Source organism: Empidonax traillii, unplaced genomic scaffold, assembly GCF_003031625.1.
Source record: "Empidonax traillii isolate 1590-97213 ecotype Southwest subspecies unplaced genomic scaffold, ASM303162v1 scaffold1042:size202023, whole genome shotgun sequence".
NCBI classification, from domain to species: Eukaryota; Metazoa; Chordata; class Aves; order Passeriformes; family Tyrannidae; genus Empidonax; species Empidonax traillii.
Window position 1 is genome coordinate 164,270 of NW_020956235.1, and position 19,054 is coordinate 183,323.

A 19,054-nucleotide genomic window follows, 5' to 3' on the forward strand; every position below is an offset into this window, starting at 1 on the left:
TAGGCTTTTCTGGTAGGAATCTAATGCTCATTAATTGTTCTCTAAGCAGGAATGGATTTGATTAGATACTTCTACACTAGATCATTTTAAAGCTCTGAGCTTCAAGACTAGGCATGGGACATAAATATGTCCAGGCATATGCTGAGGGGAAGTGTTTGAAGGCCAGTGTCCAGATTTAAGGTCAAGTGATGCCAACAGATCAGTCCAACTCAGTACTCTTAGCATTTGACCATCAAAGACCTGTCAAAACTCTAACAACCATTCATTCCAGTATAGAGAGTATCCCTCAAAAAACTCCTTGGAAACATAGTATCTAAGTTGGCTTTAATACACCACTTTAGCACACCTTCATGACATCTATGACTAGTCTGCAGCAGAGAATAACCATGCTTTACTGCTTCACAAGTTTTAGCCTTGTGGTTAGAAAATAACCCACAAAGTCATGTTCTGAATACAGGATCTCACCATGCAGCTCCTCACGTCCAAGGGCAAAGCCACTACAGAAGTCCCTCTCTTGTCACAGCTTTAAGCTCTCACTGCAGTTTCCTTCTTGCATCAGCCAATGAAAGCATGTGTGGAGCTGCACGCCTGAAGTGATCAAGAGTGTCAAAGAAGTCTTTTAAGGAAAAGAACAGTACAGAAGTGGGAGCTTACTAAGCTGGCTTTGACATCAAGAAAAGCCATGTGGGATCATGTTCTTTGCTACAGCAGAAGGAAGAGTGAATACAGAAGTTAGACTACTACAACTTCACCTCAGCAGCTGGAGGGATCAACAGAGAGTGCACGAGGTCTTTTGGAGGTGGTGCATTACCCCACACAGCTCTCCAGCAATGCCACATCAGCTCATTTCCCACAGTCTGCACTGTGAAACCACTGCAGTATGGTGGCTGATGGAAGGAGCAAGGTGATAAATTTTAGGAACTGCCTTTGCACTTTTACAGAAGACAACCATCAGTAAGAGCTGATAAAATATAATACAATAGGATACAATTCAGAGGAAAAAACAACGTCAGTCACATAAATAATCTGAACTGGAGATGCTAGCTGCAGTTCTAAGAAAGTGAAGCTATAGTGCACAGTGACATTTTAGGATGAACTCAAGTAGCTTGTTAATTTGAAGGTATCTGGTACTGAAAACCTGGGATGGAAGTGAAGAGGAATAGCAGCTAACCTTGGAACCCTATAATAAATGAAGCTGGAGAACCTGAACACAAAACGCAGCACAAACACAGCACACTGCAGTAGATTTGGTCAAGTCACACAGCAAGCTGTTTTCTAAAGTTCTAGAAAACACCTTTGCAGTTTAAACATAGATCCATATACTTACCATTTGGGTTGGTATGGATTAGAATAGGTCAGCATTCTTTACAAATACCATTTCAAAATTTATAGGCTTAGCAGCCTTCAAATGTAATAAAGCAACAAATAAATTAGACCAACTGCATACATACATGAGCTGCTTGGCCGATAGTGAGCCCCTGGGTACCGCCTGCCCATAGTGCCAGTCAGCACATTACCACTCGCTGTCAGCTGCCTTCCAAGTACAGATCGAAATTCTTAACTGAGGGAGAAAAAAAAAAAGAAAGTGAAGATTTAGTACAACAGCTGTATCTTTTTCATTAAAATGCTAATGACCCCTACAAATTTCAGGATAACTACATCTATAAATTATTCATAGTCATGTTGTCAGAGGAGATGAACTGTTGTGCTATACATGCAGCACAAATTTATTATTAGTGGTTGTCCTCCATTAATAAGCTCACATATATTTTGAGGCATAAAGAAGTCTCAAGTCATACAGTAGCTTCTTTGGGCCCATGATACTGACAAAACAACAAACACTGCAAGAAAGAGTTTGCTTTTGACTTTTAATAGAGTTAGCCAGTAAGTGAGATTTAATAACAATGTCGTCTTAAATTCTGTGAAGCAATCATTAAGCAAAAAGTTTATGAACAGCTTGCTATAGAAGCAAAACTTATCTGTGCTACATAACAGTGATCACTTTGAATGCGCCCCTAGAAAACACAGTGTCTTTACAGGAATGCAGGATGTTTACCCGTGCATCAATTTTCTTGAAGTATCAAAACACCAACCAAACAAGAAAATTCATGGTCAGTCTCATGGGCAGTTTAGACTAACAAATCTGAAGTCTTAATTGAAATGCTACTGAACCTGTCAAATTATTAGCATAAAATGTTTTAATCTAAAAACAAGTCCCATTGTATCTTTCTTCTGTGTAGGTTTTGTAGTAAAATATGGATTTCAGGTGCTTTTCAGCTTTACCTTTTTCTTAGTCTACCTCAATAGCTTTCATATTCCCAGATGTCTTCGAATACATATTGGATGTAAACCACACAATTTGTAAAGCTACGTTTCCTCTTATTTCATTCTCTCCCTTCCTAGAAAGACCAAGGAAAGCAACAAATTCTGAGGAGTGCTTTTCCTAATTAATTAAGGATTTTTACTGTCTCAGGTTGCAGCTACAAGAACATGCTTGCTCTATCCAGGAAATAGAGATATCAGGACAGAGATGAAATAGCACTGCACCAAAACTGGGAGAGTTCTACAAATCTTCAGTCATGTCCATTCCCTGCCTGAGTTCCTGAATTAGATAAGCCCTTTATATATACTGGCATTCTTGCAATCCTCTGGTGAGTTGGTTTGGGAGCCAACACAGCTGAAAACTCTATATACAGACATATTTTCAGCCAGATTAGGCTCCTGAAGTGGCTCATGGTGGTTGCATGAGTATTGGTAGCTAGTGAAGGCAAGTGGAAAGAAGGAGACCATGGCAGCTTGAGTTTAACATTACTTAAAATGCATTTGCATAACATTGCTACAGCCTCTGTAAATGACTTCTGAAATAGACGCCCACAAGGCTGCATATCTGACAGTGCAAAAAACAGGTAAAGATCTCGAATATTTTCCAAATCAGGCCAACAAAGCATGTCCCATTCAACTCCCCTCACTGGAGTTCAGTCAATCAATGAGACTACTCTCCTGCCACTAAAAGAATTCTGGCTGTGAGTGGTGAGCAGTAAAATTTACATTCAGTCAAAAACCCCTGCATTTCTTTTGCAGGGTTATATGGGACAACTCCTTGCCAAGGGCCAAACAGACCTTTTCAAATTCCTGTGGTGGCTTACTAATTCAACACATGTTGTGCAAGGAGAAAAGCTGCAGATGGCTGTTTCCCCTTTCCTGGTTTACAGGAATATGCACTTATTACTAGGAAAAACCTAAGCCTTTTCTCACCCCAAATGGACCAAATTCATAATTCATAACAAAATACATCAGAACACTCTTTAGCTGCGCAAGGATTAAAAAAAATTTACTGAGGGGAAAACAAAAACTGTAACCAGATAATAGTTTTTACAATTCTTTTCCCTAGCTTGTGAAAAAACTCAATCAGTATGTACGGAGCTGCAAGATTATTCATTTTTCACAAATGTATTCCTGTCCTTCTAGAAGGTGTATACTTTTCCAAAGCTATAACACTTACTAAATTATATCAAATATTTGTCTACGGTTGAAACACACTATTCCTTCCCTACCTAGCACCATGGCCTTTTGCAACACACCATAACGAAAAGCCTCACAGATATAAAATAAGAATCCCAAACTTCACAATCATGCTCTCAAACAGCTGAAGTACAGTATGGTCCTCCTGAAGTAGAGTGCCCACTGTGGGAATAAACTTTGGAGAGGTCAGGTGGGGACCAAAAGGTATGACCATTTTTAAATATCATATTTTAAAACCTGAGAAATCTCAGTGGAAAAGACAACATAAAGATATATTCTCATTACAGCAAAAGTTTCATCAGTTACTGTATAAATGGGAACTTAAAAGATTTACAACCTGAATTAAAGCCAACTATCAAAAGCCAGTTTAGAAGCAAGTGCCACACACTAAGTGAAGTTAAACTGCACTGCAAAATAATACTGATACTGGGTTGTACATACCAGCAAGGACATACCCACATCAAGACAAATGAAGATGCTGCTTGCAATTGGTTTGCACTTTTTTGTTGTTGTTGTTGTGGTTTGTTTTGGTTTTATTTTGGGTTTTTTTCCCCCAAGAACCATTTTTGAATTGTGACCAGACTAGCCAAAGTGGCCTGCCTTTTCTTTAAGCATATCCACTCAGGTGAATCTCGAGGGGATTTCTGGATTTCAGCAAGTTCAGGGAACTCTCACAGAAAATAAGTGACCTTGTTGGTATCCAAATGCCACAGCTAAAGCATCTGAAAACTAGCGTATATATTTTCCATATACATCCATGAGAATGATAAACAAAACAGGAGGAGGTCTCAAATACTGTTTTAAAAAATCCAAGTATCATGCATGTACAAGTTTGGGTTTGGTTTTGTTTTTAAATTTACACATCTTAGATATCCACAACTGCACATAAATCTGAGTTAAACCTGAATGTACACAATATGTCAGATCAGGTCTTATTAGTTTTTAACCTGCTCGCTCCCATTTTTTTTGTAAGATATGTGTTCTATAACAGCTTTCTGTGGTTTTTTGCGTATTATTCTACTTCAAAATTGCTTTAAAAATGTTTTGCAGTGATTTTTACACCTTCATAGTAATTTTAAAACCACACATAGACCACGTAGTTTGTATTTGTAGTACAACGGACATACAGCCTTCTCTTCAAGACATAACTTGATACAGCGCTGCCTGAAGGAGTTTTGGGTTTTTTTTTTTCCACTTGCGATAATCTTCTCTGATTCGTTTCAGGTGACCAGCCCCACACTGCAGCAGTTACAAACAACCACAGAAACAAAACCTGAGCACTACCACTGCATACCTGCCACCAGGGGAGCACTGGAAAGCATTACCCACTTCACCTCATGCCAAGTCTTTTTTAGGAGCTGTGGTGACAGAGCTACCAGCTACTCATCATCACACATAATGAGGACATAAATCATCTTGCAAAGAGGCCTGCCACGACTTCCAACTAAGACTGTCATCTTCCTACGCCATTTTCTTTACAGAGCTTCTTTTGTCGCAACACTTCTAAGTTTCTTGGTCTTTATGACTGCTACATAAGAGTTTCATTTTACTTGTATTAATCTTTTGACACTATGGGGAAAAAAAAAAAAGGGGGGGGAAAACTAAGTTCTGGTACTATTTGTGAGATTTTTTCCAATGAGAGTTCCAAAAAAAGAGTTTTGCTAATACGACAAGGCACAGCATCCAGTTTGTCAGAACTAATTCCATTACCTATTGTTTGAGGCCAAACAGCTCACAGTCCAACCTCCATACTATTAATGGCCATTAAACCTCTTCTGAGTTTCACCCAAATTTATTTTTTCTTGCATGCTGCTTAGGAGGTCAGCTGACTCCTAGACCTTATGTGGTTCTCTACAAGCAATGTTTGCTATAAATATGTGTGTGTTCAAACACAAATATAAGTACATTCACCCTGGCTGCTATTTTCTCATAAAGTGAATTGTGCCAGCAAACCTACCCGCATATACTCAGAAAAAGGATATGACTGCAAATTATCTACAGAAGTCATCCAAGTGTGACCAACTAATCACAGCACTTGCATGGAACAGCTACACACAGTGTCGGGAAAGAAAAGGTTATTGCATGACGTTTCTTAAGGGACAATTATTCAAAAAAAATTACATTCCAGCACTCTCTGGGTGATATTTTGGCAAATAACACAATCCCACTTTTAAAGTTTTGCTTTGAATACCAGGAAATAGCCCTGCTAGGGAATGGGTAAGAGGAACGGCTTGCCTTGCTTTAAAAACACTCTAAGGCCACAGGTTCTAAACAAAGCAGACTCACTATAGCAAATGGTTCAGATACTAAAAGAGGTTGATATAAAAAAAAATTAATTAAAAAATCAGCCTGTAAGGCTGGTGGATGGTTCATTTTGAAATAAGAAAGTACAATTGTAGATACACAGAAATTTCATATACATATGTACATATTTGCATATTTAATGCAAATATGCTTCCCACAGTCACTTGCTTTTCACTTTGCCTGCTTTCAAAGGCGTGACTGGCAGCATCACTTGCAGGACAACCTCAACAAAACGCAATTTAATCAAACAAGCAAAGTGCCAGCCAGGCCATTAGGAATTTGTGCTGCTGGTTTCTGGAGGCACATAGAGAGACAGCACATTCATTTTCTGTACTGGGAACAGCTATTAGATGCAAATCTCTCAAGCCAAACTGCCTCTCGGAGAAAGTACAATGTTGTATCAGCCAGGTATTTTCTATCATTGCGAGTGTGACCTTTTCTCAGGTCATTAATGATTCATAACCACTACTCTTCATCTAATAACCACATCTTTTTTTAAAAATAGGTATTTTCATTTCGGGAAGGTTTTTTCCCCAGTCTTCTGTTACCCAAGAGACCTTATCAGCCTTTCCAGTTTTGTCTGGCAGCACTCAGATTGAGGAGGTTACGCTGTCCCCTCCACCTGCCTTTGCTGAGAGGCAGGGAGCCCACACTGCTTTCTGAAGGATTCACTCCCTGTCATCTCTGTTTGCTGGCTCAGGATAAAAGCTTTCTGGGAACCGGAAAGACAACCACAATCCCACAGCCAAGGGGATGTCCTGCCTGCACTCCAGCCCTGCTGCATTTGCCATGGGTTTACCACACTTGGATCTAATATCAGACACGCTCAGAGATCTGGAAAGTCCTGTCCTGCCCAAGAAGTCTGGCAATTCCATCATTTCTCCTTTCAATAAATTCTCTCTACTCAAATTCTTGTTGCCTGCAGACATTCTTGATTGCACTTCTCTGTCCTATATACTTTTGGGCTGCCTTTATGCTTCTAACTTCTCCCCTAACAAGTTTCTGTTTGGATGCTTTCCCTCTTGTCCATTTTTGAGAATTCCTTCATGAGGGCTTTTCTTATTCTTAGTCATCTTTTCCAGGTACTGTGTCACCTGCCTGGTCAGTTGAGGTTCCCATACATCATGTGGGGACAGATGCTTTAATTTCTCACTCTGTTCTGGCAGATATCATTAGTGTTAGTCACTTGAACAAAATTTCTACTGTGTCCCCAATTCATGTTTAAGGCTTTGCCATACAGTCCTTAATTCATCAAAAGTGTGTTTTTCTGAAATTTAGTATTTCATTACTTCTGCAGCCAGATCATGTAAGTAAACAGAATTCAAGACACTCATGGTCACCTGACCTTAATCCCCTGCACAGACGACACATGCTTTCTCAGTAAAACACACATGCTTTTTATATTTATTATGAATTGTTATCTTAACGCAGATTTTGTTCAACCAAATAGAAAAAGAAAACATCAGAACATTCTATGTACAACTATACCGTCAATATATATTTTAACACAAAGAAAAGCATCATCTATAATACAGGCAAGTTTATTATGAATAGAGTTAACTTCATTCACTCCAGTGCAACTATCTGAACTGATATCAGCTAACAATCTCAACTTTACTTGGTCATTAGTGAGAATTTCATTAAGTTAGAAATAAAGTTGCACATTTAAAAAAAGAACTGTGGTGCTCTGAGCCTCAGGGGCTGCAGCCAGGTTAGGCTGTAAGCCAGAAGGAAGCCTGGCAAGCTATAGGACTGTGCTGGAGTGCAAAGGCATTACACAATCAGTGTAATCACTGCTGGGTAAAACAGATCTCCCTGCAACGCCTAAACCAAGAGGGCAGTTTTTTTAGACACATATTCTGAACCTCATTTACATCAAAATCCATGAAAAGTATTTTTCAAAGCTGTCAGGTAAAACTCGTTTTCAAATGAGAAGATGCTTACTTCTTTCGAAGTTAGAGATGCCACCATGTTGGTTTTTTTTCTGTGGGAAGCTTTCCAAGTAAACTAAGTTTTCTCTTGCAGCATTTCACTACTACTCTTCACTTTCCCCTTCCTTGTACCTTGTAGATACAACGTAACATTGTGTTGTTGCGGTAATTCCAAGAATGGATGCAAAAACTGGAAGACAATTCTGAGACAAAACAGAAGCAGATTCCCCAGAAAAATGTTTTAATTTCTGTGTTTGCCAGCTCTCAATTAACTAGTGGGATGAGCTACAACTTCTCTCTCCAATAAAAACTGCTCAGCATTTCAGTAAATAAATAAATTTTGGAAAGAGTGATTTTAGTAGCATCACAGGGAAAAAATTACCTTCAGTTAATGAAATCAAGAAATAAAAACCCAGTGTTTTTTAAGTCTTTCTAGAAGGAAACTATCACACAAATTACCTCTGGAGATTTGTAACAAAACCTCGTGATTAATTCATCAGTGTCGTAACAAAACAGAATCATAAAGTCATAGAATTATTAAGGTTGGAAAAGACCTTTAAGACCATCAAGTCCAACCAGAAACCCAGCACTGTCATGTTCCCCACTAAACCATAGTGCCATGTCCACATGTCTTTAGAACACTTCCAGGGAAGGTGATTCCTCCACTTCACTGGGCAACCTGTTCCAATGCCTGACAACCACTTCAGTGAAGAAATCTTTCTTAATATCCAAACATCCCCTGGTGCAATTTGAGGCCGCTTCTCATGGTCCTGCCACTTGCTACCTGGGAGAAGAGACCAACTCCCACTCGCTACCACCTCATTTCAGGTAGCTGTGTAGAGTGATAAGGTCCTCCCTGAGCCTCCTTTTGCCCAGGCTAAACAATCCCAGGCTAAACAAGTTCTGAAAAATTTAATGAAGTAGTAATTACACTGAAAATTATACTGGATTTTTTTGTCAAAGTACTTGCTGAGCCCACCTTCCCTCAAAAACAATGTCTAGAGGAGACAACCAAATCATATAATGTAGGATGTGTAGCTTTATTGAACTGAAAAAGTATTTGAAACTATTGTATAGCATACTGAGATATGGTCAGCCTTTTAGGATGCAGTCAAGATAGGGTTCATTACGTGCAGTTATCACATAAGAGTTCTATCTTTCTTGATGAAAGAATTTCTTTTTAGGAAAAAAACATTTTTTCTTTTTATAATTAAACATCTGTCAGAATAATCAGAATAGTTTCATGTTGTTGCTGATGCTTCCTAATCACGAACCATGAATAATCACATTAAATACTGTAATGCTCCATTAAAAAAAGCAATTTATTTAACATTTTCTAAAATGCTCTTTATTTCTACCTCATGGTGCCTTTCTCTGTTTTTTGACAAGCAAGATGAGTAGGGGGACAAGAAAATACCACCCAAAGACAATCAACCAGCTACAATTCAATTATTTCTTTTCAGATCTCTCCACAACACCCTCTCCTCCTCAAGGCAAGAGCTGTGTCCTTGGTCTGCAAAGACAACAGCTATCAATATAGAAAGAAATTTATTTATTTATTTATCTTTGAAAGTTATCATAGAGCTAACACAACCCAGTACTACACCTGCTGCTGCTGTTACCAGTGGCAAAAGTGATGACGAATGATGACAGCACTGGGAGCAGAAGCACAGGCTACTCCATTCACCTGCTGCAGGTGGAGATGTTCCCCCAAGATTTCCTTCACTACATATTGTTAACAAAATCAAACACCAAAAACTTAGCCTGATTTTATGAATAACATCTTCCATAAACAAGCAGCTATTCTTTCTAGTTTTAATCATTCTATAATTCTGTGATTTTAAGTGATGATAACATAACAGGAACTTTCTGATAGTCTGTGCTGATTAATAATCTGCATGACAATTCTATATTCTAGAAGAATACTGCTTGATTGCCATGTAAGAACTGAGGCTCTGTAAAGCAGGTATAGCAACTAAATCAAAACAACCTGAAAAAAGAAGTTGCATCATTAGCCCAAGCCTCCTGTGTATTATGGACCACTAAGTCTGCTTGATTAACATACACAAAAAGCTTGAAGACCAAGACTAACCCTGAGCCTTTCAATAAGAGCCACCTTTACTGCCCTGGCTAAAAAAACTGCATACCAACACAAGACTAGCCCAGGCTGGCTGGAGTCTCATCATTCCATTTGTGCAAATGGAATGCTTTAACAAGAAATATCTCATTGGAGTGTGGCTTTATCTAGGGAGGAAAAACCAAAATTCACAAAAAAACCCCTAAGGCCTAAAACTTCTGAAATTCTTCAGGATGAGAAGTTCTTTCTAAATAAGGAATTCTCTGGGAAAAGTAACATGAAGCATGGAAGATCATTTTCTAAATCCGTGCCTAGATACTGGCATTTATCTTCTCTCTATATTTCAACTAACCTACTAAAGTGGAAACCCACAGGGTAAGAGTTTGCAGCTGTGCACCCCACATGTAAAGCAAGAACTTCAGGCATGCATAAGATTTCTCAGTGGCTACAAGGATCACATACAACTGAAACTCTGCCAGCTCGCCTCCATGAATTATGACTAGACAAATTTTAACACCCTTAGTAAGGATCACAAAAGCCCAGGAGAGTGCTGCTGCATTTCAGGAGGGTAGAAAGGAAATACTGATGGAAAAACTTACTGCTTCTGTCAGCAAACAGTGCAGTTTCTTTGCAGAGCTCTGCCAATATGATGCTTGTACGGCACAGACAAACCTACAGACATGCTTAGCCCAAGACTTCCAGCTAACAGCACTTTCTTTATGAGCAGACAATTCCAGACTTCTCACATATATTATTTTAGAAGATGAGAAACCCTGCAGCTTGCAAGGTACTGGTAAGTACGTCCCCAGCCTGCAAAGTCACGTGAGAAGGAAGGGAAAGCCACAGCACAAAAGCTGCTGGTGAGTGTGCCACCGGGTAATCCCTCCACACAGACAGCCTCAGGTGGAGTCACAAAGCACTGCTGCTGCGGGCAGCCCTCCCACTCTGAGACCTGCACTTCTTGCACTGCACAGAACACTGATATCCAACAGAGGCGTCCCCATTAACAGACAGCATTACTGACACCATTCAAGAGCAGCACTACTATGAATGTGTACAGCCTTTTCCCACATGAGGAGCAGAGCAAGTCACAGTATAGCTAAACTGCAGAAACGGATACACCAAGAACTCTTGCTGGAGTACTAGAAGAACTGGACCACCTTTGCTCATTAACATCATGACAAACAATGTAAATACTGCACAGAAATACAGGTACCTCCAGTCTCTGTGCTGGGAGAAACCTAGAAAATTTGGTGTTTAAGGCATAGTACATGAAAAGTTCAGAGTCCCCCCACAACACAAGGTCCCCAGAAATGGAAGAGATTACTTACTCTTCCCAGCTCGCTCGTGGAAGTTTGTACCAGAGCACCACGTTCTGGAGTCCTTGACACTAGCTCTCCCTCAGGTCGCTGCAGAAATCAGGCAAGCTGCAAAACAAAAACAAGTCACATATTAAAGTTTTTATTTATGAAGAGCCAGTAAGAGATTAATGAAAACTACTGAGCTTGCAAAGGTGCAGGTTACCAGAAGAAACCTGCAGAGCCATCCTCTGTGGCAGTGGGAAGTGCAAGGCAGCAGGAGGCTGGGAATCAGATGAGCACAGACAAGTGACTGAGTAACCCGGGCAGCCACCTTCAGTTTACATCCTTGAAACCATCTGCATTCAACAATGTGCACAGAGAAGAAGTAAAAGCAGAACAGAGGGATCTGTGTATCACAGTGCAGGGATCTTCCCAAATCAGGCAGGTGTCATGAACTGCTGTTAGACCATGGTAGCTCAGGCACGATAAGAAACACCCTGCAAAGCACGCTTTAAATTCTCTCTCCCTCTGCACTGCAAAAGACCTGCAGTTTTCCCCATGCACAAACACTGAACATCACAAAGAAAATTAGCTTAGATGATAGAGATGAACCCCAAGTTAGGAAAGAGCAGCAAAATGTGCTCAGTAAACAGTATGTTCATTAAAATATCATGTTTTCAATTACGCTTGTGTTCAGTAGACATCGAGTGTATAATTTGTTTTTGCAAGGTCTGTATGCAATACTGCATCAGTCACTCCACCCCTGGCAAATGATTACATGAATGCTATGGCATTTGGTACTAAGAAATATATCGGGATTGTCGTCACATAGTGACAAAAACACTGTAACCCCCCATCAAAAAAACGCTCCATCAGCAGCACCGGATCTGTCAGTCAAACTGTGCTCTAGAATTCAGGGTATTATTCAACTTTATGTTTGTTCCCTCATCTGGAGAAAATAAATATGCAAGACCAAAGATAGAAATCTCATCTGCTGTAGAGCTTAAATGATATTATTTTTTAATTTTGTTAAAGCAAAAGCCAGACTAAATCAAGTCAAATTATATTCCATTTTAAAGAGAGATTTATTCCTTTGTTCTAACAGAAATCTAAGAACTATAAATCCTAGAAAGTATTGAGACAGAACAGATCATTTAAGAGAGCTAAAAACATTCTTGCGAAAAAACATATTTGTCATTTGTAAACTTGCAATTAGACCTTTTTAAAAGCCAGATGAAAAGTAATTTTAAAATATAAAGCTTTTTTAAGAAATCAAGAAAATATACCCCCTTTATTTTCAATAATAAAATCGCACTTTTTAAAAAAAGGTATTCAAGGGGGCAGGAAGAAAATAGACCAATGTTCATTAAACTAATGTTCTAACTTAATGTAGCAGGCACATTTGTGGCCTTTTGTATCAGATGATCAGATTTCAGTATTCAAGAGAGAGGGAAAAAAAAGAAGAAGAGAAAGAAAACGTGTTGTTAGCACCTTTACACCAGGAAAGTCAAGCAACTAGCAAGTTCCTGATGCTTGTGATTCATGGGTTTCATATAAACAAAACTTTCTGGGTTAAATGCTGAGACCCCAAACACAGTCTACAGACTGAGCATACATGCTAGTGTTTCCAAATAATTTTAAGGAGTTTCTTCCCAACATAATCAAAAAGATGCATCTGTCTGTGTTGGCACAGACATTTTCATAATTAATCCTTTTCATCCTATATATAAAACCTAATTTGTTCTAAACCAAGCCTAGAGTAACGACAACAGAAACAGTAGTCAATTCAATAAAAAAATTAGGAAACGACTCAAAAAGCTTTTTACACCTGAAAGAAAACAGTTTTATGATCCAAACTAAGACAGGGTCAGCCATCAGTTCTTAGATCAGGGAAAGCCTGAAATACAAAGTAAGGGAAAGGTTGCGAAAACAGCCTCTTTGACAAAACAGCAGATAGAAAATTGCAAAACAAAGTTTCAACAACAGAAATCTGACCTCTGAACAAAAGTGATATTAACACTGATCGCATAAATTCCTGAAACTGTGCTGCCACACACCCAACATTTTCTATTTCCCAGCTGAGAATCCTCCACCCTTTCTTTCCCTTCCTCTGCATGCTGCTGAAAATGTCTACTTCCCCACCCACATTTTTACCATATTGCCTGCCTTGAAAATTTACAGACTTAAAAACGACTTCAGAGGGAAGAGAAATTTTTTTTTTTCTTCGTGTTTATAAATCTTCTTATTTCAAGAAAAGCTCAGATGACCAACAAAGTAGCCAGCTCAGTCTACCAGGCCTATGCAAGCTGGAATAATTCATTTAGGACTTAATTAAAAGACATAAATTGGAAGGCAGATAGCATGCAGGCACCGATACCCTTCTTGGAGAAGGAATCAGCAAATGCAACGCCCACAGATGACACAGTAAGAACATACTGTTACCATTAATAAAATAAACAACTGGCTGGTTGAGGTAAGAACAGGTGCAAGTTTAAAATAGTCCCTATTTCCTCCTTTTGCAAAACTGGGGCTATATCTACCTATCCTTGAAGTGAGATTAGGTATTTCTGGGTACTTGGATTTCTACGGGACACAGATCTGTGATCCGGTTCTCAGCTAGCCTCAGAAACAAGTCACCTCACAGATGCCAGTGTGCAACCTGATCTTGAGCACATTATGGAATTTCAGTTACCAACAAGAAACCCAAACACCAGTAAGCAAAGAAAAAAACTGGGAGTTATTCCCGATCATAAGATGCTAGAACAAAACGTACCTTTGTGTATCCCTCAAAACAGAGACAGATCTTTACCCAAGAGAGACTCCTTGTGGATTTGTAACATCTAAACTCAGACCAAATCTACTTTCTTGAGATTTAGCAGGAATTTACCAAGATAGGAACCACTGCAGCTTTTTCCTGCCCTCTCTGCTGCAGCCTGTGCTTGTGCCTGGTGGCTTCCTGATAACAGCTAAGAAGGTTAGCTGGTTTGATTGCTCTCCTTTCCAACCACCTTGCTCTTGGTAAGGAACTTTAAAATTTAGATTCAATATAAAAGAGGCAGGTTCCTAATCACCAAATTTCAGTTGGAGTAATTCAGCACCAAAATAGGTTTCATACTTCAGTAACTCTTCTTCCTGAAGCGCACACATGATATAGGTGGGTTCCTCAGCAATGACATGGCATTTTTGTTCTTGTCTTAAAAAAAGGAAAACTTCACCAGTAAGATTCTGAGATGCTTCTGTTGACTTAAACTGAGATACTCTGATTTAAATCCCCTTAAATCTAAAAACTGATACAAAAAAATAAAAATATTCACCAACTCTTCCCCCCTTTCCCGCTGGGCAACTACTTCTCAGATGGGCTGCAGGAAAGAGCAGCCAGGATGGGCTTGGAGGTGGCACATCTCTCCAGGGAGAGCAACAGATAGTCTTCCACTTCTTCACCTTCAACGCTTGTTTTATAGGAAAACAAACCCATCTATATGAATATAAATTTTAAGAATTCTATCACTCTGGAGCACTTCTGTGTTCTTTACAGTGATGGCTATACATTGCTATCAGACTGCAAACCTGTCTTGTGTTGAGCAGGGTGAAAGGGTGTAAAAGTAGTAACATTCAAGTCAGTAAGAATCCAGTTGCTCCTGGAAAAATACCTACAGATTTCCCAATTCCTGTGATTTTAGAATGGAAGCACAGTTACAAATTTATGTGTGAGGCTGAGGATATTACATATCCACAATACTCATCATTCAGAGATGAGAACCGATAGCAGTATGACACTGGTGAGTTTTCACACTGCAGCTTCCTCTAACGTGCACACAGATATGCAGACATGTTGCACTGACAATATCAGACGGGGGGGGGGTCTGCCTTTTAAACAAGAATCCCTGGATCCTACCCAGCCCTCCATTAAAATTTCACCCCTTCCTCCAATTTCACAATAGAAAAAAGAATGATCCAGAATAACATCAATAATTAATAAGTACAGACTGGTCATCTATTTTAAGGATAATTTTTTCTTTTTCCTTCTAGAAAGAACATTACCAGTTTCTAACTCAAGTCCAGCAGACAGCCTCCTGGTAAGCCTCATGCAATAGCCCCAAGAATCCAGGTTGCTGGGACCTGATTCTGAAAGCAGGAGAGAGGGAGAGCTTCATTTTATTCTGAGGTTTCTAAGGGCCTTAGTCTGGAAAAAGTTTTTTTAAAAAAATCCCCAAAAAAACCAAAAAACCAATAAACCAAACAACAACAGCAACAAAATTATGTTTTGGTGTTTTTAATAATAATAATTAAAGAAAAATCTGCTAAGTCTATTAACAAATTGCACTTCAGCCTGACAGACGTGGAGGATGGGGTGGAGGAGAAGGCTGCTACCATACCTCAAGAATTCCTTGATGCTTTTAGCATCTACCTTCCCTGGCAGCAGTTTTTGCTGAATCCACAGAAGGAAGCACCTCACACATTAATTCGCTTACTGCCCTAGAGGGCCAAAAGGAAAACTGCATCACTTAAATGGTTTTACCTTGGCAAATTTTTGAAGGTCAGGAAGAAGCTTTTCTTTCACAATTAGTAGCTAAAACACTGAAATGCACATGGCACTGTTTTATTTATGAACTCTGAGAAGTGCAACAAAACCAAAAAAATTTGGTTTACCACTACTTGCAGGAGGGGTCCCACTCTTCCCCTTCCAGGTTAAAAAGCATATTCTGGATACCTTCCCGGAAATGGCAGGTGGAGGCCTCGGGTCCTCCTGGGACAAGAAACATGGACATGGGTCTTTTGCCTCCCCACAATGAGGACTGACCAGGGGATTACTGCAGAATAGACAGCAAGGAGGGAAAGTCTCAGTATTTATGAAGAATATTAAAGTCTGTCCCCTTCACTTTAGAGATTCTTTTTATTAGAAGTGCCCACAATGGATACTGAAAGATATTTCTTGTTCTTCCTTTTAAAGTTTTGAACAGAAGTAGGCACATGGGAGTGGGGCTAAGAAACTTTCATGCCACTCTGGACCAAAACTTTATTTTCATTTTAGCCAATCCTCCCCACCACTGCCCTCAAAACATGTATGCAGACCTCCACATTGCCAGTGACTGTTCTCAAACACCATAGTGTTGTTTCGGTCCTTTGGCTGCATGACCTACTGCTTTCTCAAGTCTTACTGTTTGACAAACTGTGCTGCACAGATACCAAATCAGAAGAAGCCAAAGCACTGAGTGACACTGAAGCAGAATTCCTCTTCAGCCTCTGAGAGGCTGACATCTCTCAGTGCACAGCACTGGCTTCAGCTCACACAGTCCTGTCAGACTGTGCACCCCAAAAAGCCCACTTTGATTTGTGTTCTGCTGCTATGGTTACACAGACATCAGACTGTCCTACCAGTAAAAACCTTTATGGAAATACCCTACACCCTTACAGCCTGAGGGAGTTGGTATTTCCACTGGTGAGTAATTCAGCTTCCTACGGGTGAACCAGATGGCCAGGGCAAGGAGCTGTTCCAGACAGACAGTTGCTGCTCTGGTGCTAGGCCTCAGCACATGTACATCCAATGTGCAAAAGCCAACAGAAGAGGGACAGAGCTTAGAAACATCCAGAACACAGCTCCCATATTTCGGGGCAGGCAGTTTGCAATGCACTGGCCACCCTCCCAGCAGCACAACGAAGCCTTGTGTCCCCCCTTTCTGTCCCTAAGTCTACCCCCTCTCTGCAGCTTTCATTATCACTGCTATCATGACTCTCAACAGACAAGTGACTGCTATTACAAAACTGTCTGAGCAAACATCTGGACTGTGGCTGACAGGTTATAATGCCAAAAGCACAGTCTGAGTACTGCTGCAGCATGTCTTCCCCCCAGTGGATGGCAACCAAGCCTTATTTTCTGTTTGCTCATCCCTCCTGACCCAAACTTTGGAGCTTGCAAAAGCCCAATGCATAATTTGCTATTAGCATGTCAGCAGCAAAACAAGTGTGCTTTGAAAACACTCATGCAGCTGAATTAAAAAGAATTGTAAAAAATTTAAAAGTGGAAACAAAAAATTTGAATTAATATTTGAAAAGAAAGCAGCCTGGAATTTCTCTCAAAAATGTTATTTTTAGCTAGCAATGAGGCTAGCTGAACAATTTTCCAATTATATTTTAGGAATAAAGCTTACTTCACACAGGGATCATCTTTTAAGGAAGGAATTAAAAGCTAATGTATGTGACAGAGACCAACCATGAGGGTTAGAAACAACTAAAGATGCTCCTCCACAAGCTGTCTGGAGAGAAAAACATCTCCAAATGATTTGACTTTTTAGCAGACATACCATACTTGAGACCAGGTTTTATCTGTCACTTAGAGAGAGACCTGTGGGTGATGAGCATTCAGGTCACACACACCTTTTCTGCAGCAACCCACAGCACAACTATTCATGTGATAAACACCCACCTCGAAGCAGAAGCCAGTGGCAATGAATAATGCAGGAGATCCAGTCACTCTACCACATATCATACCCATGGGATATGGAGGCAGCATTTTAGCTTAAGTCATCCTTCCCCCTCGAGGGCACAAGCATACTCTTTAGTTATTCCCTCTCCACCTCTGGTTCTGCACGTACATTAACAAGTCAAACCCAGCAAACCAGAACAAGTAGTTGCAGAAGAAATAGGGACACAAACACAAATGCAACACGCTTCTCAAAGGATGATGTCAAAATATTACAGCATCTGCTCAACTCAACAGCTCCACAAACCAGAGACAATTTTCCCAAAAATGTAGTCCACTGTTCACACTTCCCAACAGATGCACTTTTTCATCATCAAGACAATAACTTCACAAAGCATCAGCTAAAACAGGGTAAATTAAAATGGAGCCACACTCAGCCCTAGCTTGTAAACTTGCCTGAATGAAGGCAGATACACTGCAAAACTGAAGGCAAATTTGAATTCCCAAGTCATCTCATTTTTAAAAAGGCATTATCACCTATGCTTTAGGTACACACTCTCCCAATAACTCACTTAACTTATTCATTCCTATTCTGAATATTGTTATCGCTGTATAATCCTCCACAATCCCTCTTGATATTCTCCAGTACTTTCCACAGCTTAGACTGCACACAACAAGGTGCTCAATCTTAGAGCAGCGCTGGTACCCGCCACGCCAGGGCAAGGCACAGAGCAGACGAACTGCCAGGACAAGGCACTCAGCAATGCCAACTTGGCTGCTCTGGCACTCTGCCTTTCAGCATCCTGCTTCGCCAGCCACTCTGCCAGCACGCCTGGCTTTCACACAGCTTTTGCATTAGCTTGGGATCCACTCACACTGCAGATTTAATGTGCCACAAGAAGGGTGTCTTTGTCTCATATCTGTGTTGCTCCACATTATTTCTTTTGCGTTATTTTCATATACACAAGGAAATCTACATAGGAAAACATAGCCAGCAAGAGACCAAATTGCATTCAGTAATGCCCAGGAAGACTCTCAGACTTCATGCTTAAAACCCCTGATCTGAAAAAAAAGGCAGAATATTGGCTTTTAGTCATAATCGATTTCAATGATGTTTGTACAAGCACTCATAATTTTGGCTTCAAAGCCAGCTCAAAGACAATGAAGAATCTTTAACTTCAGCATGTACTAACAGAAGTCATACTCATTCTGCACACCAGGGCAATATATTCAAAACTATCTGCCCTACAGGTGCTGACCTGTAAAAAGGGATCATCTTCTCTACCTTACAAGCCCGTCTGCCATTCTAGTCTGGGATGGGATGAAGTTAAAAAAATATTGCAGCACATTTTTTATCCACACTAAAGGATCTCATGCAAGCCTATGACAGGTTTGGAACAGACCATTACACATGTGCTTAGCAGTATTAAGGCAGAACTACTACGAGAAGAAGCTATCAAACCTGTTCTTTCTCCATCACCTCAAATATAACAACTGT

General features: G+C 40.0%; 1 protein-coding gene across 13 annotated transcripts in view; it reads right to left on the minus strand.

The window, feature by feature from the left end:
* Window positions 1–11,251, minus strand: part of APBB2 (amyloid beta precursor protein binding family B member 2) — a 119,589-nt gene extending 108,338 nt beyond the window's left edge. For 5 of the 13 annotated variants that reach the window (XM_027904321.1, XM_027904330.1, XM_027904323.1 and 2 more), the window contains exons 1-2: window positions 11,166–11,251; window positions 1,452–1,561 (exon numbers count right to left, since the gene is read on the minus strand). In XM_027904321.1, the coding sequence (XP_027760122.1) occupies window positions 1,452–1,497 (46 nt within the window). In that variant the 5' untranslated portion in view covers window positions 1,498–1,561; window positions 11,166–11,251. Of the gene's footprint in view, window positions 1–654; window positions 672–1,451; window positions 1,562–11,165 lie in introns of those variants that run through there. The other 8 variants (XM_027904333.1, XM_027904332.1, XM_027904329.1 and 5 more) reach the window with 3 other exon arrangements.
* Window positions 11,252–19,054: the final 7,803 nt, after the last annotated feature.